The 22,926-nt window shown below is 46.0% G+C and overlaps 9 protein-coding genes across 9 annotated transcripts; 4 read left to right on the top strand and 5 right to left on the bottom strand.

Moving 5' to 3' along the window:
* Window positions 1–793: 793 nt before the first annotated feature.
* F4822DRAFT_429371 (major facilitator superfamily domain-containing protein) lies at window positions 794–2,625 on the top strand (the record flags this gene model as incomplete). The annotated part of the gene is made up of 4 exons (XM_051461085.1): window positions 794–1,029; window positions 1,090–1,274; window positions 1,346–2,208; window positions 2,278–2,625. The coding sequence occupies 4 exons, from the start codon at window positions 794–796 to the stop codon at window positions 2,623–2,625; spliced, it is 1,632 nt and encodes a 543-aa protein (XP_051314529.1).
* Window positions 2,441–4,609, bottom strand: F4822DRAFT_256191 (uncharacterized protein). The gene is made up of 5 exons (XM_051454511.1): window positions 4,416–4,609; window positions 4,116–4,357; window positions 3,699–4,064; window positions 3,247–3,646; window positions 2,441–3,171 (listed from the first exon to the last, which is right to left on the bottom strand). The coding sequence occupies exons 2-5, from the start codon at window positions 4,141–4,143 to the stop codon at window positions 2,649–2,651; spliced, it is 1,317 nt and encodes a 438-aa protein (XP_051314528.1). The 5' UTR covers window positions 4,144–4,357; window positions 4,416–4,609; the 3' UTR covers window positions 2,441–2,648.
* Window positions 4,610–5,838: 1,229 nt separating this feature from the next.
* F4822DRAFT_256144 (uncharacterized protein) lies at window positions 5,839–8,999 on the bottom strand. The gene is made up of 5 exons (XM_051454510.1): window positions 8,532–8,999; window positions 7,913–8,407; window positions 7,053–7,861; window positions 6,806–7,001; window positions 5,839–6,747 (listed from the first exon to the last, which is right to left on the bottom strand). Exons 1-5 carry the CDS (start codon window positions 8,697–8,699, stop codon window positions 6,349–6,351), a joined length of 2,067 nt encoding a protein of 688 aa, XP_051314527.1. The 5' UTR covers window positions 8,700–8,999; the 3' UTR covers window positions 5,839–6,348.
* Window positions 9,000–9,954: 955 nt separating this feature from the next.
* Window positions 9,955–10,773, bottom strand: F4822DRAFT_429368 (uncharacterized protein; the record flags this gene model as incomplete). Its single annotated transcript, XM_051461084.1, has 1 exon — window positions 9,955–10,773. The coding sequence occupies one exon, from the start codon at window positions 10,771–10,773 to the stop codon at window positions 9,955–9,957; it is 819 nt and encodes a 272-aa protein (XP_051314526.1).
* Window positions 10,774–12,503: 1,730 nt separating this feature from the next.
* Window positions 12,504–13,518, top strand: F4822DRAFT_256104 (putative serf family protein). Its single transcript, XM_051454509.1, has 3 exons — window positions 12,504–12,809; window positions 13,057–13,141; window positions 13,195–13,518. Exons 1-3 carry the CDS (start codon window positions 12,747–12,749, stop codon window positions 13,224–13,226), a joined length of 180 nt encoding a protein of 59 aa, XP_051314525.1. The 5' UTR covers window positions 12,504–12,746; the 3' UTR covers window positions 13,227–13,518.
* Window positions 13,519–13,845: 327 nt separating this feature from the next.
* On the bottom strand, window positions 13,846–15,080 carry F4822DRAFT_256040 (Cupredoxin). The gene is made up of 2 exons (XM_051454508.1): window positions 14,273–15,080; window positions 13,846–14,217 (listed from the first exon to the last, which is right to left on the bottom strand). Exons 1-2 carry the CDS (start codon window positions 14,829–14,831, stop codon window positions 13,892–13,894), a joined length of 885 nt encoding a protein of 294 aa, XP_051314524.1. The 5' UTR covers window positions 14,832–15,080; the 3' UTR covers window positions 13,846–13,891.
* A 1,946-nt stretch (window positions 15,081–17,026) lies between these two features.
* Window positions 17,027–17,875, bottom strand: F4822DRAFT_429365 (uncharacterized protein; the record flags this gene model as incomplete). Its single annotated transcript, XM_051461083.1, has 5 exons — window positions 17,027–17,139; window positions 17,252–17,339; window positions 17,444–17,540; window positions 17,648–17,706; window positions 17,780–17,875. 5 exons carry the CDS (start codon window positions 17,873–17,875, stop codon window positions 17,027–17,029), a joined length of 453 nt encoding a protein of 150 aa, XP_051314523.1.
* Window positions 17,876–18,339: 464 nt separating this feature from the next.
* F4822DRAFT_403741 (uncharacterized protein) lies at window positions 18,340–20,031 on the top strand. The gene is made up of 4 exons (XM_051458149.1): window positions 18,340–18,462; window positions 18,523–18,591; window positions 18,647–19,030; window positions 19,084–20,031. Exons 1-4 carry the CDS (start codon window positions 18,429–18,431, stop codon window positions 19,701–19,703), a joined length of 1,107 nt encoding a protein of 368 aa, XP_051314522.1. The 5' UTR covers window positions 18,340–18,428; the 3' UTR covers window positions 19,704–20,031.
* Window positions 20,032–20,946: 915 nt separating this feature from the next.
* F4822DRAFT_429363 (uncharacterized protein) lies at window positions 20,947–22,750 on the top strand (the record flags this gene model as incomplete). Its single annotated transcript, XM_051461082.1, has 4 exons — window positions 20,947–20,986; window positions 21,055–21,206; window positions 21,264–22,321; window positions 22,375–22,750. 4 exons carry the CDS (start codon window positions 20,947–20,949, stop codon window positions 22,748–22,750), a joined length of 1,626 nt encoding a protein of 541 aa, XP_051314521.1.
* Window positions 22,751–22,926: the final 176 nt, after the last annotated feature.

The following is a 22,926-nucleotide window of genomic DNA, read 5'->3' as shown; positions in this document are numbered from 1 at the left end:
TTTGACAGTATAATATACCTATCTGTAGCCTCATTTCTTGGACATGAGTTTGGCAAGAACTGTGTTGGTACTTCACATACTGTTCAGTGTTGATAAGACCTCTAACAAACCCATTATTTTGAAGTTCTATGTGTGTTGGTGATGGCCGTCTATCGGAAATACTACCGTGTCGTAACGTATCTAGAGATCTTCGGCTAATGTATCAACCGGGCCTATCACGTTAAGGGGTAACTTTGGAATTCTGACGCCACAGATGTGCGGTGAGAAAAAGGTATCCTAGTAACCTAGATATTCTTTCGGCCAACATGTCAATCAAACCACTCGTATTAAGGGAGCGGTCCGGGCGGTAGTTTCTAGGTTCCGAATAGATTTATAACAAGATAATAAATACTACATACCTAGGTAATTACTTCTGGCAAAGTTTTGGTAGATCTTAGAACAATATTTATCTAATAATTCTCTTGGGTCCTAAAGCCATCCCTTAGAACGAGACCCCACCGACTTACTCACACCTGTCTCTCCTTACCAACCTCATGTTGGTACGCTTGCATAACTCATGACCTTATAGTCCTACAATGAGTTTTATATAAGTTATCCAAACCACCAACTCAATACACATCACAACTAACATAGTCTTGGCACTAATCCTCGTGTAACAGTAATGGATATCTGGTGAAATAAGAGGTGCGATTTACGATAACGCATATCAAACAAATAGGCCACTTGCCTCATAGGTAGAGGATACGCGATTTTCCGCTTAGGTCGGAAATTCAAACTAGTTCAAACGGACAAGATGGCGGATGCATTATCAACGGAAAGAACAGGCAGTACATCCAGGCCTATTGACGGTGTCCCTCAAGACTTGAAACGCGGATTTCGCTTCTGGATTGTTATTATTGGTCTCGGCGTCACGGCCCTTCTAGCTGCATTGGAGCACACCGTGGTCATAACTTCGGCACCCGTAATTTTAACGGACCTTCAACTACGGGAAGATTTCGTATGGATAACAAACGCTTTTTTAATCTGCAGGTTTGTTATTATTCGTTAAGTGAGCTACCTAGGGAATCTGGAAACTAACAAACAGCGTAGTGCCGCATTTCAACCTCTCTTCGGTCAGCTATGCGACATTTTTGGTCGACGATGGATTTATATTGCTATCGTAGCCACATTCACCCTTGGCAGCGGCATATGTGGCCGAGCAAGGACTGGGGGCATGTTAATCGCGGGCCGGGCCGTGCAAGGTATAGGATCTGGAGGGATCGTCTTAATGAATAGTAAGTGGCGTCCCCTGTGTGAAACCTTACAAGCAACCTGCTGAATAGCTTACACTTCTTTCTACTACTAGACGTTATAGTTTCGGACTTGGTCCCACTACGCGAACGAGGGAAATATACGGCCGTGGTTCTTGCCATTTTTTCACTCGGAATCTCAACCGGCCCTACAATCGGCGGTGCTATAGTTAATACGACGACATGGCGCTGGGTCTTTTGGATCAACCTGCCGGTTGGCGGAGTATCGCTTCTAATAATGTTCCTGTTCCTTTACGTCGAATATGACCAGGAGACGTCTCTCATTCAGAAAATCAAGCGTATTGACTTTATAGGTAATGGCATACTTATGGCAGGCACGGTAGCGATTCTTTACTCGCTTACATATGCCGGAACCGTCTATGCGTGGTCGTCATGGCATACGTTAGTGCCCTTGTTTCTCGGCTTTCTCGGTCTATTACTATTCATAGCCTTCGAGATCAGCGGCCTGCCGGTCGAACCAGTGATGCCGGTGCATCTGTTTGCGCATCGTACATCTGTGATCGTCATCATCAACACCTTTTTAAATTCAACAATGTACTTCTGGTTTTTATATTTTCTCCCTGTCTATTTCCAGGCCGCGGCTCTATATACGCCATTCCGTACCGGTTACTCCCTACTACCAATGTCCCTTTTCGGAGTGTCTGGCGCTGCTGTTGCTGCCATCGCGCTCAGTATTTGGGGAAAGTTTACGCCCCTGCATTTCGCGGGCTTCGCAATCACAACGCTTGGTATGGGATTGCTTTCAACAATGGATGAGAATACATCTATAGCTGTGTGGGCTGTTTTCCAGTCTATCGGCGCTCTCGGTATTGGTATTGTCATTGATACTCTATTGCCTGCTTTTCAAGCACCCGTGGCCGAGATTGACCAGGCTGCTGCCACTGCTGCATGGAGCTTCGTCCGCGCATTCGGAAGCATTTGAGGTGTTGCTATCCCAGCCGCTATCTTTAACAATCGTATTGATCAGATTTTGAATACCATATCCGACAGTGACGCGCGTCGGTTACTATCTGGTGGTGGCGCATATCAGCAAGCATCCGCCGCTTTTGTAACAAGCTTTTCTCCATCTGTACAGGCAGAAGTTCGTGCCGTGTATCGAGAAGGGCTAAAACGAGTGTTCTTGATAGGTATAGCTTTCGCTGGTCTTGCGACTCTGCTGGTTTTATTAGAGCGAGATATACCATTGAGACAGGAATTGGATACGCGATATGGACTCAAAGATGACATGGAAAAACCCGAGAAAAATGGCGCAGGGGGTGTGGCTGAGCAAAAAGACATTAATCTAGAAACCGAGGAAGTAGTTCAATGCGAATAGAAAAGATATAATTACCCAGGTACTCAACATATAACAAGCCCCTTATAGTCTAAAATCATAGAAATCCAACTCCTCTTGCCCCTCTGAGCCCATATATCGGGGAGAACCTCGAGTCCGCGTAGTATGTTCACATGGCTAGTTCTTTCCCATAACTGTTTTAATACTGTGGTGAAATACCGGCGATTACTGTCCGAGAAACTCTCTGCTGCGGCCACAAAGACAGGCCAGACAATCGCATGGAACCCTGGGGTGTTCTCCTCAATGTTCTCAGAGGCAAGTTTAATTTGCGTAACACAGTCCCGTATATGATCGACCAAAGTAGTTGGTAAAACCGCCGACCCCTCTCTTGCCACGCAAATTTCACCCGCCAGGCGAAAAAGTTCTTCGTAGATGGGAAACCATGTTTCGTAATCGGTGCATTCGTAATGTGAGTTGATCCTATGCAAACAGGGGTCATATCGATAATAATCTTCAAGTATTGGTATTGGGCTGTGGTTGTTATAATGAGACTCTAAATGTGAGAAAGGTTGTATAAAGAAGCCTAGACTATTACGCGTAAAGTCGGTCAGAATGTAGATGTCACAATTGATTAGATGTAAGACATATTGGGTGTACACTCACATGGAGGACTGGAAATGTAAAAATCTCTGTAATGGGGACATGGGTTCCTCAAGGGGTCCTCGGGCTTTTATGAATGTAGTCAGGAGTTCATATATAACTAAAACATCATCGCGACCACTGATTATATCTGACGCAACTAGCAGAACAAGCGTTGCCCAAGTAGTCTCGCTCAAATCAGGTTCCGACCTTGAAGTTTCAAACAACCTCCGGATCAGGCCACCCCTTATAATCTCGGCGGGGTTACAAAGACGTCGTTGTTTTGCCGAAATGTGAGAAGCTGACACAACGCAGACAGCTTTCTCAACGAGAGGCTCGCTATAGGCCATAGGTAATATATGGTGTCGGTAACCATTCGTCTTGCCATCGAACATTACCAAAAAGGGAGCAACATTTTCAGCAACTTTCATCATCAGCATTTCATAGCTTGCTAGAAAAGGGGCGGATATAATTACAATGTAGAAAACACAGGCGTGTTCTAGGGTCTATGTCTGATATTATACCTGGTAGCGAGCTTGGCGAGGGTAAAGAATTGCTGGACGGTGACGGTGAGTGGCTCACTGTCGACGATGCCGGCGACATTTGTGGTTCTGGCGTTGCCAATTCCGTCCAATATTTAATCCACTTATAGCTTCTTTTTCGGCGCCTTGACCTAATATGCTTTACACCCGGGAACGAAGCCGGTTGTGGTTTTGTCTCTTCATTTGCGAATCGATATCTTATACCATAACTAGGACATTCTAAATTCCCCTTGGCACATCTATTGCAACGAACGCCAGTTTTATCACAGGCAATGTGCCGCATTATACAGTTGTAACACGCTGAAGTTGAATTAGTATAAATCGTCGGCGAGATGGATAGATATGACAGACCTTTTTTGTCTTTTTCTTGGCTTGACATTGTTATAATTGTCCAACTCGAGATTATTTCGGTTCTATAACTTAAGTAGAAGGTAATATCGGGCTTCTAGAAGTTTCGATTTGAGCCTACAAATCCCGATGAAGCCCACCGAAAAGCAGGTATATTTATGCATAATCACCACTTTGCGGTCAACCCCCTAGCCAAGTAACCTATCATTTATGAGAACAAGATAGAAGAAGGATGTGACGCGTAACTAGTAGATAATAAAGTAAATAAAGCTTCCATAATTAGCATGGAGTAGGATAAGATACCTAGTAGGTAAGTAATTATATGAAACGTCCACTTACTCACACGCAATGACTACATAGGATTGCAATAGGCAGTGTTGGTATGAAGTAGAAATGGTTAAGGGGGGGGTGTGGATCTCATCTGATGAGATACTTAAATCCAATGGTAAAGAGAGTACCCTTTATATACTCCAACCCATCTCAGAGTATATAAGTAGGTATTTACAGAGTGGCGTATAGGTTGGACAGTATTCATCGTAACTTAAGCTATATGTCTCTCATATACCTAAGAATTGTGTGATCAACTACCTACCTAAGCTAGCATAAGCTTGATTGACGACAGGCAAAAAGCTATCTTATACCAATACGAGGTTAAAATTCAAGACATACGTATAAAAGTCGCCATTGACCTATCATCAAACGTCCTAGGCCAAATACTCGGTTTTCTTAGCTCTTCCAACGATTCATTTTCCACGTTGCCGCTTCCTTGATGACACCATCCACGCAGGCGTCTCCACCCATTTGCCTATAGCAGAGTGCCGTGCCTCTCGGAAAACTGGAGATAATTGTTTTCCTATTTCCGCATTCCCCAATCTCCTGGTTATAGAAGACCTTATTTTCTATAGCAGTATTATCGGTTATTCCCGAGAGGCGTAAATCCACCATCTAGATGTTCCTTCAAACGCCGGCTGCGTGTTGCGGCTTATGACGCGTACCATCGGGATAGCGTCATATCGTGGCGTTGAGCATCCCCTTCGGAGTTCCGAATTGATAAGATCAAGATAAAAGTGCAGTGCTTTAAGATGCCAACCCTCAAAAATACGAAATGCCAAGCATTAACTACACAGAAACCAAACCTCAGCATCGGTCTCAACTGACAAATGCGCCGAAGATGCCAGACGGCGCAGCACATAAATTCATTTGTCGATCCAATCATCCATAAGGCACGTCGGATTCACGCTGCATTCCAAAGAAGTTCAGCAGCAAATCCCAATTCCAATTCCCGAGAACGAGCGGCAAATTTGCCGCTGCAGAGGATCGAAGGGGCACCCACGCACGTACATCTCTACCACGGCACGCATATGTAAGGACGGCACAGACGCAAGGATCCCAGCTCGGCCGAGACAGTAACCGTCCCTTTAGAGACATGTGGCTGAAAGATGGCTGACGATCTCGGGACCGAGTCCTTGGTAGCACAAAAACCGGATCGCCGCCCTGACACGCGGCCCGCCAATGCTGATAAGCTTGCCTAGCATAGTTTCTGAGTTCCCAAGTTATATTTAGTTTGTCTCAATTATGTCGAACATTAAAAAGATGCAACGGTTGTGATCTCGGCATCTAATTAAAGGCGAGATATTCGAAGCAGTAATTTCTACGATATCCATACGGTGACCCACTCCTAACAGCATGTCATACTAACAAAACATGGAAATAAAAGTCCTGAGATGACGATCACTTAGCAAAAGCCACAGAATCATTTTAATCAATATTTATATTTCTTTAATGCAAGTACCTCTGCCAATCGCTGGATGTCTCCTCCCACCCTCCCCAACCTCTCCTAGGAGACAAGTCATCTAAGTACCCAAGTACCTAGGCAGGTATCTCATTGGCCGTTTACTGTTGCTGCTCTATGCAGCCATAGCCAATGGTTTAACGCAATATGCCGAGTGGAGTTACACGGCACCTAGACAAAAACAATAACGCTTCAGGCGTCTGTGTAGTCGGTTCGCTCCCTCTCACTCTCTGAAGGAGTTTCTCAGGGGACTCGAGTACATCGGCTCGTAACGTCCCGCGCGTACCGGGCTGTCGAGGCTAGCCTTAATGGTACACGGTGAGCGGATAGGACCAGTTCGTCCAAAGCTGGAACAGACCGGAGAACTAGAGTGTGCATCCTATGTACTCTCCACCTTCATCTTGCTTCGTTGCGCAGAGGTCAGTTCATCCTGCTTGTGATGTATTAGTAACGGAATTTCCATAATAAGTACAAGTAGATAGGAATGCGAAAACTCACCTCGGCCTTTCGCTTTCCTGTAGTCGGCTCGGGTGTACCTCTCGTGTAAATCGGCGGTGTGTTTCCACCGTCCTTAAATGCCTCCTTGTAACAACTAGCGTGATATATCTTCTCGCCGACTCTCATGGCGTCCGGCCAGACGAACTCCTGGGCGTCATCTAACCATCTCATCTCAAACTTCTCTTGGCAAATACTGCAGATACTATTTGCCGACTCGGGATCATCGGGAACGGGAATGTATTGTAGTTGTGGCGCTTTGGGTGCTGAGCCGCCCGAGGCTGCGTTCGAATCGCTAGATGGAGCGATATGATCCGTGTCGACAGTTTCCCGGGTTTTGATCCAGTCCTACTCATGTTAGTATATGTACTCTTCAAATATAATCAGATTTACTAGGAATACTCACAACTTCGTCAACCAACCAACTCCGGTGTTGACCTCGCTTCTCAGCATCGGCAATGCGCTGGTTCACCCGGAAATGCCAATCCATGTGCGCAGTCTTTTTCTTCTTACCCTCCTCATCCTTAGGGAACCGCCGTCCACATTGCGTGCATTGAGGTCCAAGTGCGTCGAAAAGTAAAGGTAAGAGATGAGGGCGGAATCTACAAGCCCGTTAGTACGAATTTAAATGTAACTATATCAAAGAGACGTACTGTTTTAGAGACGCAGGCCTCAGGATAATATCACTCGTCAGAGCTTCAAGAGTGGGAGGACGAGGGGGTTGGTTGCCCATAAGTGCACTCGGAATGTTAAAAGGCATAGGAAAAGGTAGTGAAGGTGTAGGCTTAGGAGGAATTGCTGCTGAACTACTAGCCGGTGTTGTGGCCGGAAGTAAACCGGCTTGCCTTAGCATATTCATAAGTGCTAAAGGATCTGATGCGGGGGTTGGTACTGGTTGTGTCACGGCCGGCTTTTGAGGCTCAACTCGTTGAGGTGGGGGTGTAGGAACAGGAGCTGCTGCGGGAGGAGGATAGGGTGTAGATGCCTTTGGTGTGGTAGAATTCCGTGCCATTATAGCAGCTAACGCACCGGCACCAAGCAAGGAGTCTAGAGAAATCTTCGAGGCTGGAGCTGGAGCCGGAGCTGGTGCCGGCGGAGGGGCTACTGCTACAGGTTGTGATGTGGGTATAGGGGTAGAATTTTGGGCAGGGGGTGCTCTTATAGTCACGGCAAGATCAGCAATTCGATTCTTAACAAGCACTAACTGATCCTGTGGCAGGTTCTGGGTCTGAAGTATGTTTTGTAAATCCACCAACGCCTTCAGCCTTGTCTGTATACTAGGATCATGCGGATTGTGTGCGGACTGGGCCTGGGAGGCCGCAATTAGTTTTTGGATGTCATCTTTTAAAGCATCTGTGCTGATTCCAGCCTGCGGTGCGCCATAACCTCCTAATTGGGGGGGTTGAAAGGCCATTGTTGTTGGCATAGGTTGTGGCGTAGATCTAGACGGAAGTTGCTGGCTCTAAACAGGATATTAGTGATAATTCTAATAAAGATAAAATTATATACTTACTAAATGCATCGGGTAGCTAGCTGGCATTGACTGGGCTGGGTTGCTATAGGATGAGCCGTTTGTAGTCGGCGTGGGAGTCTGAGAATGATAACCGTTGGCCTGAGGAGGTAAGTGAGCACTTGGAGGCGTCGGGGTATCGCGGAAAGGCACTCCCTGGCTCGACGGCCTTCCACGGCCAAGTAATTGTTGTTGGCCTCGAGCATGCTCGCGTTGTGCTTGTAATGTCGATGTTCTTGCTTTGATGAGAGCGTTCTCAATGGGACGCGTAACGTCCGGGGGGAATACCGGCCTGGTATCGAGAGATCCCGGAACAGGCTCCTTCCATGTCCTCAGCATCTCGTCCATCTTCCGTCGGGTTCCCATATCGACCGAGGCATAAGCCTCCATGAAGGTCTGGTACAGCTTTCTACCGAAGTAGAGGGTGTAGGGAGTTCCTACATTCTTGACGATGGAATCGAGGAGGTATAGAGAAGCCAGTTTTTTAGGAGGTACAACCTAAAAGGAGTATATTAGTACGGGCTCTATGGGTTCACTTTTCAACCAGCAACAGATCGACACGCGGACTAGACAAAAGGAAATCTGACTATCACGTAGTCGGCAAAGAAGAATTTTAACCTACTCGTTTTATGTGCTCTTGAAGAGCTCCAGAGATTGCGTGTGCATGTTCGGTATTCTCTCTTGCGATTATAGTTAAGGTATTAATTTCATTCCTAGCAAACCCATGAAGATCCTCCACTGCTTCTCTGAAGGCCGAGGCTACCGCCTCCGACTCGGATTCGTTGGACATGGTTGCTAAATGGGCGCGAACACAAGGGAATTGATTTGATGAAAGAGGGGGCTAATGAGAAGTAATTTGCAACGTGTAGAGAAGAGTCAGCAGCTGTAATTTTGCCGCTTTCCTCTGGCGCGTGCACAGTACTGAAAGTGTATGTCACAAAGGCAAACGCCCCTTATGCAATCTTCTCACCAATACAAAAGGTACGAGAATTTAATATTGGATGATTGACTCTCTGACCGGACTCTACCAAATTGCTAGAGCACGGCCTTGAGCCTGTCTGGCAGTAGGTATTGAAGAGATCAAGAGTGCTCAAGCATTGCCTTCACTAGAACCCCACTACGCCGAAAGGCCCTAGGCCCAATCCGCGTGTTCTCTCTTACGCTTCCAAGTACTACTGAATTTTCTGTATAACCGGTCAATTTGATGAATGGGACTGTCGATGAGGCGCGTCGAGAGGCGATTGAGGTCGTCGCGTCGGAGCAGAGGAAACCGAGTGTGGATCAAAGCTGAAATCCTATGAAGGCCTTCAGAGGCGAAGTATTGAAAGGGTTGTCGAGAAAAATCGTCGCAAGAAATATCAGCGTTTGGTCGCGCAAGAAGCAAAGAACTGTTATTGAAAAGAAGGGAAGGAGAAAGGGATTTTTGTTGTTGTTGTTGTTGTAGATGGAAATAAAGTTGTAGAAGGTCGCGAGAGAAAGTTGATTGTTAAACGGAAGCTTTGGCCGATGAAATCCAGGAAGTCGGACAATGGATAAAGTTAGGTACAAGGAAGTACTTCGGGAAGTTACACGCCGCCTAGAGACCCACATAGTGTACATTTGTGTCACTTAACCAGTCACGTGCGCCTACCAACTAAGGCTTCACAACTTTGGTGGCTTAAGCCATGTGGTGATAAGATACCTGCCTAGGTACAGTAGGTACCTGTCTCTAGTCACAAATACAGATGCATCATTTTTCACCTGATCATCGTTTTTTTTTTTCAATCACAATTTAGCAGGAATTAAATACGGGCCATACGTATCACGCTGTCATGGAAAACAAATTAAAGAATTCGATGAACTTTCAATAATATTATTATCACTTTCCTAATTATGATGGGATGCTAATGAACGCTATGGTATGTAAGAAGCCAGACCAAAGGTCCGTGGACCAGAATCAGGGTATATCCGAAATCAAAATAATGCCTAAACGCCTTTCCTTTCCTTCATGAACACCATGTCGTAATGCTACAATTATTTTTGGCCAACCCTCTTGTGCTAATTGACTATATCCTATTGTCAAAGCGATCAAGATGGCTCGCCTCGCTGTATCGGCTTGATCTCGATCCGGCGTTGTAGGCAGGGTGTAGCGCAGTCGGAGGGCGCTTGACGTCGGGGATGATAGGACTGCTGCGATCATCGACCATCGGGAGTTCGTCACCGTGTCCGTGCTCGATATCGTGGACAGCAATCGGATGGCTAATCTTAGGCTTGGCGTCGCCCTTGCCGAAGAAGAAGCTCCTAGTCTTAGGCTTTTCCTTGCGGATAGAGTTGCTTCGGTAGCTTTCGTACTCCTCATGGAAGATGACATCTTGGGTGGTTGCGCCTTTGTTGCGGACCTCGCGAGCGTGAACACCGTCCTTCTTGTTGCTGAAAATGAGAGAGGAGATGATGTTGGTAACACCGAAGGCGATGGAGATGATGCCGGTTCCTAAGATAGCCTGCCAGACCTGGAAGGGGACGTCCTTGTTGTTATAAGTATCATTGCTGAGTGCGCCGAGGTGATGGGAGCCCATGAGAATCATCGAAATACCGAGCCAGGTGAAACCACGCGCTTCGCTGATGACTGGCCAGTTACGTCCGATCATTTCTTTGCCGAATTCAATCGGTAGTTCCGTCCAGAGTAGGAGGCCGGAGATGCCGATCACAAAGGCAAGGGAGACGTCGTTGAAGAACTGGAAGCCGTTGGGCATCTTGGCGAAGTACATCATAACCCCGGAGACGAAAATAATGGCCAGTAGGACGGCGATATTGCAACAACGGATAACCTGGAGGATAATGAAGGCGGAGCCTTGGAAGCCGGATTGAGACTTGACGCCCAACATATTTAATGCCCTGGCGATACCTAGTTTTGTGTCTCTAGGTGTGTAAGCGTTAGCGTTACGATGTTTTGGAAGCATCGTTCGTATATTAAAAAAATGGGAGACCAACTGTTGAAACTGCCAGCAGTTGCTACGAATGCGAATTTTCTTTCTTTGGTACGACGGGATCTGGCTGGCAGATCTGAGAATTTTCGGTCGAATGAATGTGGTGGTAAGTTGTGTGGCCGAGAAAAGAAGTTGAAGGAAAAAAACCAAGGAAAAGGTAAGAGGGAACGTAAATTGTCGACCTTGTGGCGTGAAGATTTATAACAATACAAACAATGGATGAATATGAAAATATTGGTATTATGTACGTCCGTCGAGGACAATAAAATCCTTATGGTGTAAAAATCGTGAACAAGGAGAGAATGTGTGGACCAGCAGCTCACGATCTTTTAATATGGTGGAAGAAAAAGAAGCTTTACTCAAAGAAGGGTTTCAAGGACCGCACAATGAATTTACGGACAATTACAAAGTCATAGAATGTAACAATTCATCGGGGCGCTTGTTCCATGTTTCGCGTCAGGGAAGATTGCTCTGACCAATGAATTTAGTTGGGCTTAAGTGCTATCATGCTCTATTGAAGCCCGAGGTGTTCCGTCAGGGAGTGTCTAGCGGTTGAAGCTATTGGTAGACGCGCACGCGTGAACCAGGTAGGAGCCGGTTAAGTTCGATTCTCAAGGGTATGGATTACAAGCAGCAAGGAGTTAAGGTGGAAATTGATCTGAATACTATTTCTTGCATACTCCACGATGCATAGAGTGGATGAATCCCTTCCTTTGTCAGTTTAGACCAGCATCTCCCTTGGCGAATCGACACGAATCACAACTCTGAACGATCCACGTACTATCATCTTAGGAAACCGGCAACTAGGGGAAGCGTGAGATCGACCTGCAGCGGTACACCATCCCATCCAATAATTTGGGAATATCCTGTCTCTCGTTGAGCGAATGCATATAGAGAATTGGGTTGTTGCAAAGGTTTCATTGGCTGTGAATGAACAGACTTTGTTTCATGTTAACATCGTTTCTATTGGCCCAACTCCACCAAGATCTGTTTAAATGGTACGGAAACACCTGGGATAGATATCTTTAAATTGCGTCTTAATCAAGCAGGTCGAAAGGCAAATTCAATCATTGCGTCCGGCGTTGCTGAGCTGTTCATGGTCGAAGAATCCTTTGACGATTGTATTCGCTTCAAGGCGTTGTGGAATTCTTGGCTTCTTTGAAGGCCATCCAAAAATCGTCCCGGATATTTTCAGTACATCACTTGAAGGCCATTCGTACTTATGGGTTTTTGTAGGTACATAAGTTCAGACATTGATATTGTTCATCTATTGAATCCGCTGATAATTGAGAAAATTAAATTGAATCGAAGGTAGTTTTCATAGATTGATTTCGTTTTATCTTAGGGAATTTTGGATTTGATTGAATCGGCGATGTGCGAACGACCGCTTGCATCGTGGGCGGCGTGGAGAATCTGACAAGCTGGGGGGTTCTACCGCCGATTCATTCTAATGAGTAAAGAATGATCCAGAAGGTGACTGTGAGATAAATGGATATGATTGGCTCAGGAGTCACGCGGTCAAAACTTTGCGCCTATTCTCTAGCGCAACCATCGCACTATTGCAGGTACCATAGAGGATTAATGCGACAGGTAAGGCCGCCCGCACCGACCAACTGACAGGCTACCAGCGCGGCTCTAAGTGGGAACCCACTCCCCTAAACTTCTGCGCTTCCGACACCGTTTCTTTATTTTAAGCAACTGGCGGTTAGCATTCATAAACCTAGCCTTAAATTCCTCTGATCTTCGTCCCTCAACCTATCCTTACCAGACCACCGAGACAAGACAAACGAGTCTTCCATCCACGTTTTATTAAGCGCCGATTTCGCCATCCTTACCCAGATTACTTCTATCTCTCCACATCCTCAGCAAAAATGGCCCGCGGTAACCAGCGTGAAAAGGCGCGTGAGAAGAACCTCAAGCAGCAAGCTGCACAGGTGAGTTCTTCCGCCTGCTTACATTCCTCTACCCATATACTTCCGAGCCCTCGCAGTCCCTTCCGATCGGCCGGTCAATATCTATTACTATATACTGTCATGATGTCGGGAACAAAGGAATATGTTTTAAGAGATGGATGATCTTAATATGGAATCCGACACAAACCATAATGCCCAAATATAAGGATGCCGATGCCGTCGGGTTGCTCGGAGGAGAGTAACGATAGACTAATCATATTTTCTACAGAAATCGAAGAGCAGCAAGAGCGGTTCCGAGATGCAGCGCGACAAGGAGGCCGTCGCCGAGATGATGCGCAAGAAGCAAGCCGCTGGTAAGGACAATGTTAATATTGGAAGTTTGTCGATTACTGATCTTCTATTCTAGCCGATGCGAAGAAGGCTTCCGGTGGAAAGTAACCGTGGTGACTTGAGCATGGCGAAAAGGGAGTTTTTTTTTTCATACACCATAGATAAGGCGGGAAGGATGCTTTTCACGATATGACGAAGTAGGACGATATTTCTTCGGCAGGACATACTAGTTTTAGGCGTGTGATGGCGTCTAGACTTTCTTTCCCACTTTCGTCCCTTGACGAATACAATCATTATTGATCTGAAGCGTGACTTTCTCCGATAACAGCCGTGTAGCGTATCATCTATTCTCTTATCCAAGCGATAGATCCTATACCGTAGTCATGTTAACAAGACAAACATCACGATTCAGTATTGCAGACGACAAATGGTATTTTACTTCATTGATGACCTATTAAGTGCACCTATAATATACGATCCAGTCATATGTATAAAAAAAACCTCCTATGCCAGGTAATAAAAAAAAAAAAAGTCTACAAGTCATTCAGGTGTTTAAACCCCCCAAGAAAATTTCGGAACATCTCGTTTTCTTCGCGAACTGCAATAGCAGCTGCACAATTATACGATATCCCTGGTATCACAACCTTTCATGATTCCCAACCGGACGCCGCTTTCCTCTGAGAATTAACTTAGATGGCCTCCATCATGCTTGCGGGAAGAGCTCCTATCTACAGGTTAGATTGTGTTTGATATTCTATAATACACGAGGCCTATCACAAACCTGCAATGCCACCGAAGGCGCCGATGCCCTGGGCTGCCACGGCCGGGAAGCTGCCAGAGGCGCAAGTGACAGCGCAGACACAAGCACCGTTCTCGACGGAACCGCTTCCCATGTTGATGCCGGATGTGGCGGCGGGCGCAGCAGCAACGGCAGACGAAGCACTGGTCTCAGTAGCGTTACCAGTGATGGCGCTGCCGGCTCCTTGGCCGTTCTGTTGGATAGCCATGGCTTGGAACATAGCCTGGGTCTTCTCAGCAGTGGGGTTGATGGAGAAGGTCATACCCTTTCCACAGTGACCCATTTGACGGCAGTAGAACCCTGTTATCTGTTAGTTGGGATGTAGACAAGTAGGGTTTAAATTTTATTGACTTACATAGGGGGTCGGTGGTCATGACTTGCATGGCAACCTTGGGAGGGGGGCTGACGGTGTTGTTGGGGTTCGGCTGGAAACCGGAGTCCATACCGCCCTCCATGATCTTGCAGGGTGTACCGAAAGTGGATTGAGTAGCGGTGTGGTTGGCGCTCATGAATTCGAAGATGACCATGTCACCAACGTTGGCTGTTATTTGGTCGGGGGTGAAGACTAGACCAGCGGCACCACCGACGGTGACTGTGTGAGTGGCTGCGGCCCCTGCGGCAGCGCTAGTTGCGGCAGCAGCACCTTCAGTGACGGTCTGCGTTACCGTGGTCTGCTCGTGCAATGTTGTCGTCGCAGCGTTGTTACCAGGGTTCGCCCAGATCACGATAACTTGCGTGGCGCTTCCGAGCGAAACTCCTTGTACTAATTGACCGATGCTGCCACCAATACCTTCAATAGCACCTTCACCCTTTTGCAGGTGGCTAGTTCTCTTGTGTTGCGGGTAGACATTGTGAACTGCCTTAGCGATGGCCAGAGGCGCAACGGCTAGCGAGAGCGCTGCAGCGTACTTCATGATTGCGATTTTTTGGTTTTAATTGGGGAATTAAACGTAAGATTGATATCCTCTTTACCGTGGAAAGAGTCGTTAAAGGTATTCCTGAATGACCGTAACGGAACCTGGCAATATAGAAGCTTTTCAAAAAGGCGAGGGCCTGCTCGTAATTAAGAGAACGAAGACGTACAGCACACGAAGGCACCGGGAGAGAATGAAGGAAAAAGAGCGTATACACAGGACAAGTCGTCTGAAGAAGGGAGTGAGAAAGAGAAACAACCCACGTTCGGCCCCAGAAGGGGGACCTCGTCACTTAAATCGAGCCCATGGCGATCTATGAACCCGCCGCCGGTTAGGCCTAGAGGCGAACCCTGAAAGGATATTACGCTCCTTGACCAGGAGTTGCTCTCGAAACAGGACTGGGAAATCTTCCGTGCAGGACGCAGCTGGGGATTCCTACCGGGGTCAAGGGTAGCCGATTCCATGACTGGAGACGGACGGTAAACCGGAAGTATGCCACTTAATTCTTCATCACGACGGGGTACATAGTCGAGTGAGGAATAGGGCGAATTCTTGGGTAGCACGGGTTGGGCGGCTCAAAGATTTTTGCATGGGCTTGGGGTAGGAGGTCGATGTGACAGAATTGTCTCGGGTGGTGTTTTGACCCTTCGCTTAAACGTCTTATAGACCAGGGGGATGCGGTCATAGCTCAAAACCCCCATGATACTTCTACATCAATGGTTATTGTGCAGACGTCAATTCCTTTTCGATGTTACTGTAGTAAAAGGGAAAAAGTCTGAATATTGTCATTTATAGATATGTATAGTAAGAGTTAATGAAAAAGAGTTGTGATGTACATACTTAATATGATCAAGGTGAAGTCTAAATGATCATATCCTATTAAGAATTAAAAGAGCTATTGCCCCCAATTGAGTTTTGTTAACTAACCCACCTATAAAATACCACTTATTACTATACGCCTAGAGCCTCTTTAGTTAGACTAAGCGCTGTCAATGGAACCCCTTCAAGGTACATACGAATTGCGATCAGTGTGCTTGGCACCTATACCGAATTTTCAAAAGAGAACCATGTTTTATCAATGTTAGGTATTCCGGAGCCGGAGTTACTCTTCTTCGCCATCCTTTAATAACTAACACATACCTATGTAAGTAACCTTTTAATGATTACTACATGTGTATATAGGGAGAGGTGCTTGGCAAGAAACGTGCATGTTTCTGCAAAGTAGAATTACCGTTGCGGGATCCTTGTCGCTACCATCTGAACTCCTAGGACGGATGAGATTTCTGTTCCTGCGTTAAGGGTCAACTTAATCGTAGTCTCCACTCCCCAGTCTCGACCCTTACCCAAAAGTTAGAGAAATCTTCAAGCCTGACCTAATCTGAACTAGACTTGCGAATTGCATGTCTTTTAGTTGAAAGGGCACCCCTGACTTTCTTAGTCCTCCGCACCATGTGCTGCTTCTCGATTAGTCTCATCCTGAGGTATCTTTCCGGCTCTTCCAGCTGCTATATATTGGTATTAAGTGAGTTTCTAAGTTGACGCCGGCGGCCTCTCGGTGATATCTGATTTGGGTCTGGACTTCGCCATATATTCTTATCAAGTTGAAGCCACTAGGTACTATGTAAAATGCAGAATAAAGAGATACGCGCTTTTAGATTACAAGTTAGTATGCACTCATTAGTTTGACTACTACCTCGTATATGATGAGTTTTGTGGTACAATATTATTGCCAAGGTCGAATTCTTGGCTTGAGATCATCTTCACCTACAAAAGTCATCGGAATAAGGAGGCGTTAATGGGATTGTAAACTTTGTTTCCTCTCGACGTAGTAGAAACATATCTGCCATGGCTAGGCTGCTGGGCTGGTAATCACAACCTAAAACGTGAAAGAAATCAGTTCATGATCTTCATGCGTAAAGGTAGCCTTGACTTGCTTTTTTCGCCTTGCATCTTTAATTGATATTTTGTAATTGGCAGCTTTCTGCTGTACTCTTCCTAAAAGCTGGAAACTGACGCACGTCCCGTCGCACACTAGCAGAGTAAGCTGGGAGACGTTGTCATTGTCACAATGGCTTGTAACATCTGACGTTACAGATCCTTGCCTGTCAAGTCGATCCCATCAAGAATCCCATCACGTTTTCGGTTAGATTTAGGATGGACTTGCGATAACTCTAAATTCCTTCATTTCATCTTTATCATGATTCCGAATTTCGTTGTTGGGGAGAAGCTCGTTGGCCTTCGTAGAAGCCGGTGTAGTAACCTGCGTAGTACCAAGACATCAGTAGTCTCTTGAGCCCCTCATCGCGCACTATGATAGCTATTAGCAAACCGCTTCCCGCAACTCACTCAAATCCATAGAATAAGACAACTCTCTTCTGACCCTTGACGGGACTGGGACTGGGGCTGGGCTGGAAACTCACCTGAACCTAGCAGCCCTTCAGGACCGGGACCTCCACCAAGCGGATGGCTATGCTGGGAAGTTGACGTTCCGTCCTCTTGTCTTCCATTCTGTGTTTCGTTAGAATCTTGGGAGATCTGTGCCAAGCTTTCTTGATCTTCCGGGATTTACCTCAAGGGTAAAGCTTTGGCAGAGAGTCGGGATTATTACTTACATCAGCATCTCCTCTCATTTCGGATTCTGTTTTGGGAGGACGAGGGCTACGGCTATTGCGGCCTTCTTCAGTCCCATTCTTGGCGTCCGAAGACGTCCTTAAATGATCTTCGTGTAAGCATATATATATATATATATATATATACATGGGCCACGAGGCTGGAGCTACACGAAGTGGGCTGGGGAAGGGTATGTGTAAACTCACTGGTTGGATTTCAGAAGATCTTCCACATTACCTCCGTTCCTGTGAATGCTGTGGTATTTCTAAACAATGTCAGTATTGAGCGTTGACCACTCTTAGATTTGGGGAATCGAGGCTTAATAGTTAGGGTCGTACCTCGTATTCTCTTAGCGCATCGTTCCATGAATCCACGAGAGCTGAATCATCCCAAATCTCATTGTGAGTTAAAGGTTCCTTAGAAGGGGGCCCCATATTGGCAGGTAATTATTCGGATCCTTTTTGTGGTCGTTGTAGTCGGTAAAATATCGCAAAGTTTGGATATTGAGCTGTACACAGGCGGGTTAATCGTAGTAGGCAACCTCTACCTTAGCCAGCTGTGATTTCAGTAGTTACGTCCTTAGTTCATGACCAGCCCCTCCAATCCGCCTTAGAGAGACAATCTCCTATGTTCTGGATCGAAATCTTAAGTACCTGGATCGCATAGGGCCTCGTGCTTCTAGAATGAAAGCGGCGTGGAATTAAGTTTCGTGGTGTGAGAATTAGAATATTGAGTCGCGTTGAATATGCCGAAGTTCAATGTTCTTCAGCGTTTGTATGCACTGGACGAAGCTGGGTTTTAGCGGTAATGTACCCACAATTTATAGCCTGGGGAGGGTGTCTACTAGTGGGGTTTATCTTTTCTCACCGCCAAAATCTGAACGGCAGAATCCCCAGCGCAAAAGAAAAAAAAAAAGTTCTTGATCTGGACCAGGTTGTTAAGGAATAAGGAACACACATTAATTACACATCAGAAAATACCTTGAAAATGGCTCCAGAACTTAGGAAAAGGAAACCAAAGGGTAAGATTATGCTGCATTCGATATTTATTCCGAGTTTTCATGCATTAACAATCATTACAGAAGCTACCATACCGGCTGCGAAGCCTGCTTCAAAAGCCAAGGTCGATGCTCCAGCTTCCAAGCGAAAAGGTATGATATAACCAGCGCCATTGTTCTAATCTCCCAACTAATATAGCTACAATAGCGGCCGAGGATGCGAGCCCAGTCGCAGCTAAGAAATCTAAGCCGACAAAAGACGACACCCGATCCAAAAAGGCGAAAGCCGACCGATCGACAGAGACGAGGCCCACCAAAAGCGCACGATCCAAGAAAGTGAGCGAGAAGGTTGAGGAAGAAGCGAATGGGGAAGATGAAGATGCGCAACCACCCAATGACGAGCAGGACAACGCTCAAGCTCTAGCAAAGATCATTGACAGCGACGATGAGGATGAGGCTGTAGTAGATGCCGATGTCATATTTCAGGAAGGGCAGGATGTAGGCGAAATCCCGCAAACATCCAAGAAGCTATTGAAGTCTTCCAAATCGGAAGATGACGAGCGTGGCGTTGTCTACGTCGGCCGCCTACCTCGTGAGTCAACCCAATCCCACTCCGGAAATAAACCCCAACACTGACAATTATAGACGGTTTCTACGAGCACGAGATGCGCTCTTACTTTTCCCAATTTGGTAAAATTGAGAAATTGCGAATGTCGAGGAACAAGAAGACAGGAGCGAGCAAACACTTCGCATTTATCGAGTTCGCCGAGGCGCCAGTGGCAGAGATCGTCGCGAAGACGATGGATAACTATCTACTATTTGGTCGGGTACTGAAAGTGAAGATTGTTCCTAAGTCGCAAGTCCACGAGGATCTCTGGAAGGGCTCGAACAAACGCTTCAAGAAGGTGCCGTGGAACAAGATGGCTGGTAATCAATTGAAGAAGCCGTTGTCGGAATCTACGTGGACGCAGAAGATCACGAAGGAAGAGAAGAAGCGCAACGAACGAGCAAAGAAATTGGCGGATATGGGGTACGAATTCGAAGCACCCCAGATCAAGTCTGTTGACGAAGTGACAAGAGACGCTCCCGCGCTCGAGTATGCTGAAGAGACGCCGAAAGCTATTGAAGCGGCACCCGAAGCCCCCGCAGCTGAAGAAGAAGCGAAGGAGTCAGCCGTCGAGGTACCTACCAAGGCAAGCAAACAAGATACTACCAAGACCACTAAAAAGGGGAGGAAATCAAAGGCGAAGAAGGCGGCTGCATAATGGGTTTCAGGCGTTTCTTTAATGGTTTATAATCAATTGACGATACTTCCTCTATTCAAAGAGGCCCCTAACTTGATCGTCGAGTTTATGAATCGTGCGCAATGTTAGTGATGCTAGCTTAAGCCCACTATTTCCTGCTTCTACTAGGCATTAGTTCACGTAAATATTCGTTATGTCTGCACATAGCGAACCCGTTGTACTCGTAGAATAATTCAAGCAGACAATGGGATTATAAAGGGCAATTGTCATTCTACTTCAACCGGATGAATGAACCAACCATTTAAGCTTCATAAATTAGCCTAGGTAGCTTCGATTTTGAAAAGATCCAGTGAAGATGGAAAAATATGTGTAGAGCAGAAAAAAAGATCGCGAAAGCTTGAATTTTTAGATTTCTTTTACCATGATTTATTGACCAATCACATGATTGGATGAGCTGATTGGCCCGTGAGTTTCATTGGCGGGGCACTGTAGTTGGGTACCTAAGTACGTTTATAAAGATTCCTTCCATGCAAGCAAAAGCTCCAACAAACTGATATAAAACTAGAAATTCTTGGCTATCTTGATATCTATACAGTTAACCTCGTATGTGATAAGTTTAGACTGATACGAGGATGGATGGTCCGTTTTATCTTGTGTAAAAGGTCTAGACTCTGAAGGTGGTATGCCCAGAGTGTTGCAATGGAAGACAGGCTAGAAACTAGCTCGTATCTACCACTTGAATATGTACAAGATCTCGTTCGGAACTCATGACAACTTTTTAATCATTATTAATTAGATGTTGCTATTCTGAGAGCAATAAGTCTATTTAATTTCTTATATATACTTCTTAGGCAGTTACGTCGAATCTAAAATTGATTTAATCCTTGAGCAAAGTTTCATCCGATGTATGTTTTTTGAAGCTGCAGGGCAAGAGGCTCGCGGATAGGCCCCGCCGCAGATAGAGGTAACAGCGCTGGACTTACCCTACAGTGTGGGGACATATGTACCTTATTCAATCAATCTACGGCGATCTGATTCGTTACTTTAAATAACATATGCAGATGTACAGGTACTACAGGTACAACATAGGAATTCATTAAACCACAACGGCTTACGTGTGGATAGCGGATAGCGGATTGTGGATTGTGATTTCCAGTCCTGCAACAAGAACGGCGCATCATTTCTCAATCAACTTTCTTAAAAAACCACCTCTCACGATCGATGCCACCAATTCAAGCTTTGAAGCCTCCCGAATGATTTCATAATGAGTCCGACCGAACCTTCTCAGCAACAGTTAAATACTCGTTAGTCGCTAAACATTCTTGTCATTGTCTTGCAGATTGACCCTATCAACTAACACGCTGCTTTTCAGCTACCAAGAAAAAGAATAATAAGAAGAAAAAGAACAACGCAAAGTCAAAACCGGTAGAGGACGGGGCTAAGGCCTTAGGAACAAATCAGGATGGAGAGCGACCTGACGAGGACGGTAACGAATCCGACGAGCCAGATGCCACCGTAGCAGAGGTGAATACAACTAATTCCAACCACGTATCCCACAACATAAAGCTCACTAATTTGCAGAGTGCACCAAAAGATCCCCCGAACGGCCATACCACATCGCCAACGACGAATGGACACCCTGTCCAAGAACCGAGCACAAAGGAAACGACCGACTCCACAGATACAAGCGCTAGGTTAGAAGCTATAACACAAGAGCGAGAAGCTCTAAAAACAGAAGTAGAGCAGCTACGCAAGCAACTCGAATCAATACAAGAAACACATACACAAGAAACGACCCAACTCAAATCAGAATTAGAGGAATCCGAAGCAGCAAAAGAACAAGTCGAGGAGCAATATCAAACACTCGTGGAAAGAGTCGAAAAGATTAAAGAAAACGTTGGTAACAGGTTAGCAAGAGGAAAGGAAGAATTAGAAGAAGCGAACCAACGTATCGAAGAATTAGAAGGCCAGAACGAGGAGCTTCAAAGGGGTGCACAAACATACGAAGATGAAGTGGAAAAGTTAAAGGTCGAATTACAAGATGCCACCAGGGAATTATCTAGCTTGCGGAGCCGCAACAATCTCTCGCAGCACAACTCACTAAAGGAGAAAGAGGATATGACCCGGCAAATCCAACATTTGAGAGAGGAAGCAGAGGCGGCTAAGGACGCCATGGGCGATTGGGAAGTCTTGGCAATGGAAGAACGTTCAATCCGTGAATCCCTTACTGAGAAAGCAGCTGCCCTCGAGGAACAACTTTGCACACTAAGAGAGAGTTACGAACGAGTCGCCACAGAACGAGACAGTCAATCGCAAGCTGTCGACAGTCTTCAGAGAGCGCTACAGGAGATCCAAGAGGCGCGCAAGAAGGAATTGCGAGAGATGGTCGAGACATCCGAAGAACAGCTCCAGGCGCTCAAGAAGCTTGTCCAAGAAGCAGATTCAAGAGCCACTGAAGCGGAGAAGGTTAAGGGCTCATTGCAAAAAGAGTTGGAACGGACGGCGCCTTTCGAGAAAGAGGTAAAAGAGAAGAATCTCCTTATTGGAAAATTAAGACATGAAGCTATCGTTCTCAACGATCATTTAACAAAAGCCCTGCGGTACCTCAAGAAAACTAAGCCTGAGGATAGTATCGATAGGTATGTTCCATCCCGTATAGCACGTCATATGCTTATTTACTAACTTACCATAGGCAAATTGTTACAAATCACTTCCTTCAATTTCTCGCCCTTGACCGATCCGACCCCAAGAAATTCCAGATCCTCCAGATCATTGCCGGGCTTCTCAATTGGACGGACGAACAGCGAGAGCAGGCCGGGTTGGCTCGACCGGGAACATCCAACAACAGTCTCCGGCTGCCGAGTTCACCATTCCATAGAACACCCAGCACACCGTCTCTGAATGCGGATTTCTTTGCAGAACCTTCATCATCGGCTAGCAAGGAATCTCTTGCGGATTTATGGGCCGGATTTTTAGAAAGGAGTGTAGAGGAAGCATCACAGGTAGGAGGATCAAGAAAGGGCAGCATGTCGAGTACGGCAGGCACAACAAAAGGAACACCTAATTAATTAATTCAGGTAGTGAAGACTTCATCTAGATCTACCCATGTAACTGCATTACATTGCAATGCACTCATTTCTGTTTCGAGTATAACCAATTGTGATAAAGAGACGCAAAGCATAAATCATCTCATGGTGTTTGTCGGTTACCGGTAGGGTATGGGGGGGGGGAAACGACTTTATAT

This window comes from Hypoxylon trugodes (assembly GCF_022578975.1).
Source record: "Hypoxylon trugodes strain CBS 135444 unplaced genomic scaffold F4822scaffold_5, whole genome shotgun sequence".
Classification (NCBI taxonomy): Eukaryota; Fungi; Ascomycota; class Sordariomycetes; order Xylariales; family Hypoxylaceae; genus Hypoxylon; species Hypoxylon trugodes.
Note: the sequence above shows the minus strand (reverse complement) of the source record. Positions and strands in the feature narration are given on the sequence as shown.

What these genes read in the sequence shown, in the direction of transcription:
- F4822DRAFT_256191 (XM_051454511.1), bottom strand. Translation starts at nt 4,143, where the DNA reads ATGTCAAGCCAAGAAAAAGACAAAAAAG. An exon ending in CCAAGAAAAAGACAAAAAAG is followed by an intron (nt 4,065 to 4,115) that starts GTCTGTCATATC and finishes ATTCAACTTCAG; the next exon opens with CGTGTTACAACTGTATAATG. An exon ending in ACGCCTGTGTTTTCTACATT is followed by an intron (nt 3,647 to 3,698) that starts GTAATTATATCC and finishes TGATGATGAAAG; the next exon opens with TTGCTGAAAATGTTGCTCCC.
- F4822DRAFT_256144 (XM_051454510.1), bottom strand. Translation starts at nt 8,699, where the DNA reads ATGTCCAACGAATCCGAGTCGGAGGCGGTAGCCTCGGCCTTCAGAGAA. An exon ending in CTAGCTACCCGATGCATTTA is followed by an intron (nt 7,862 to 7,912) that starts GTAAGTATATAA and finishes TATCCTGTTTAG; the next exon opens with AGCCAGCAACTTCCGTCTAG. An exon ending in AGGCCTGCGTCTCTAAAACA is followed by an intron (nt 7,002 to 7,052) that starts GTACGTCTCTTT and finishes ACGGGCTTGTAG; the next exon opens with ATTCCGCCCTCATCTCTTAC.
- F4822DRAFT_256040 (XM_051454508.1), bottom strand. Translation starts at nt 14,831, where the DNA reads ATGAAGTACGCTGCAGCGCTCTCGCTAGCCGTTGCGCCTCTGGCCATC. An exon ending in CATGACCACCGACCCCCTAT is followed by an intron (nt 14,218 to 14,272) that starts GTAAGTCAATAA and finishes AACAGATAACAG; the next exon opens with GGTTCTACTGCCGTCAAATG.
- F4822DRAFT_403741 (XM_051458149.1), top strand. Translation starts at nt 18,429, where the DNA reads ATGGCTCCAGAACTTAGGAAAAGGAAACCAAAGG. An exon ending in TCCAGCTTCCAAGCGAAAAG is followed by an intron (nt 18,592 to 18,646) that starts GTATGATATAAC and finishes TAGCTACAATAG; the next exon opens with CGGCCGAGGATGCGAGCCCA. An exon ending in CTACGTCGGCCGCCTACCTC is followed by an intron (nt 19,031 to 19,083) that starts GTGAGTCAACCC and finishes TGACAATTATAG; the next exon opens with ACGGTTTCTACGAGCACGAG.
- F4822DRAFT_256104 (XM_051454509.1), top strand. Translation starts at nt 12,747, where the DNA reads ATGGCCCGCGGTAACCAGCGTGAAAAGGCGCGTGAGAAGAACCTCAAG. An exon ending in TCAAGCAGCAAGCTGCACAG is followed by an intron (nt 12,810 to 13,056) that starts GTGAGTTCTTCC and finishes TATTTTCTACAG; the next exon opens with AAATCGAAGAGCAGCAAGAG. An exon ending in GCGCAAGAAGCAAGCCGCTG is followed by an intron (nt 13,142 to 13,194) that starts GTAAGGACAATG and finishes CTTCTATTCTAG; the next exon opens with CCGATGCGAAGAAGGCTTCC.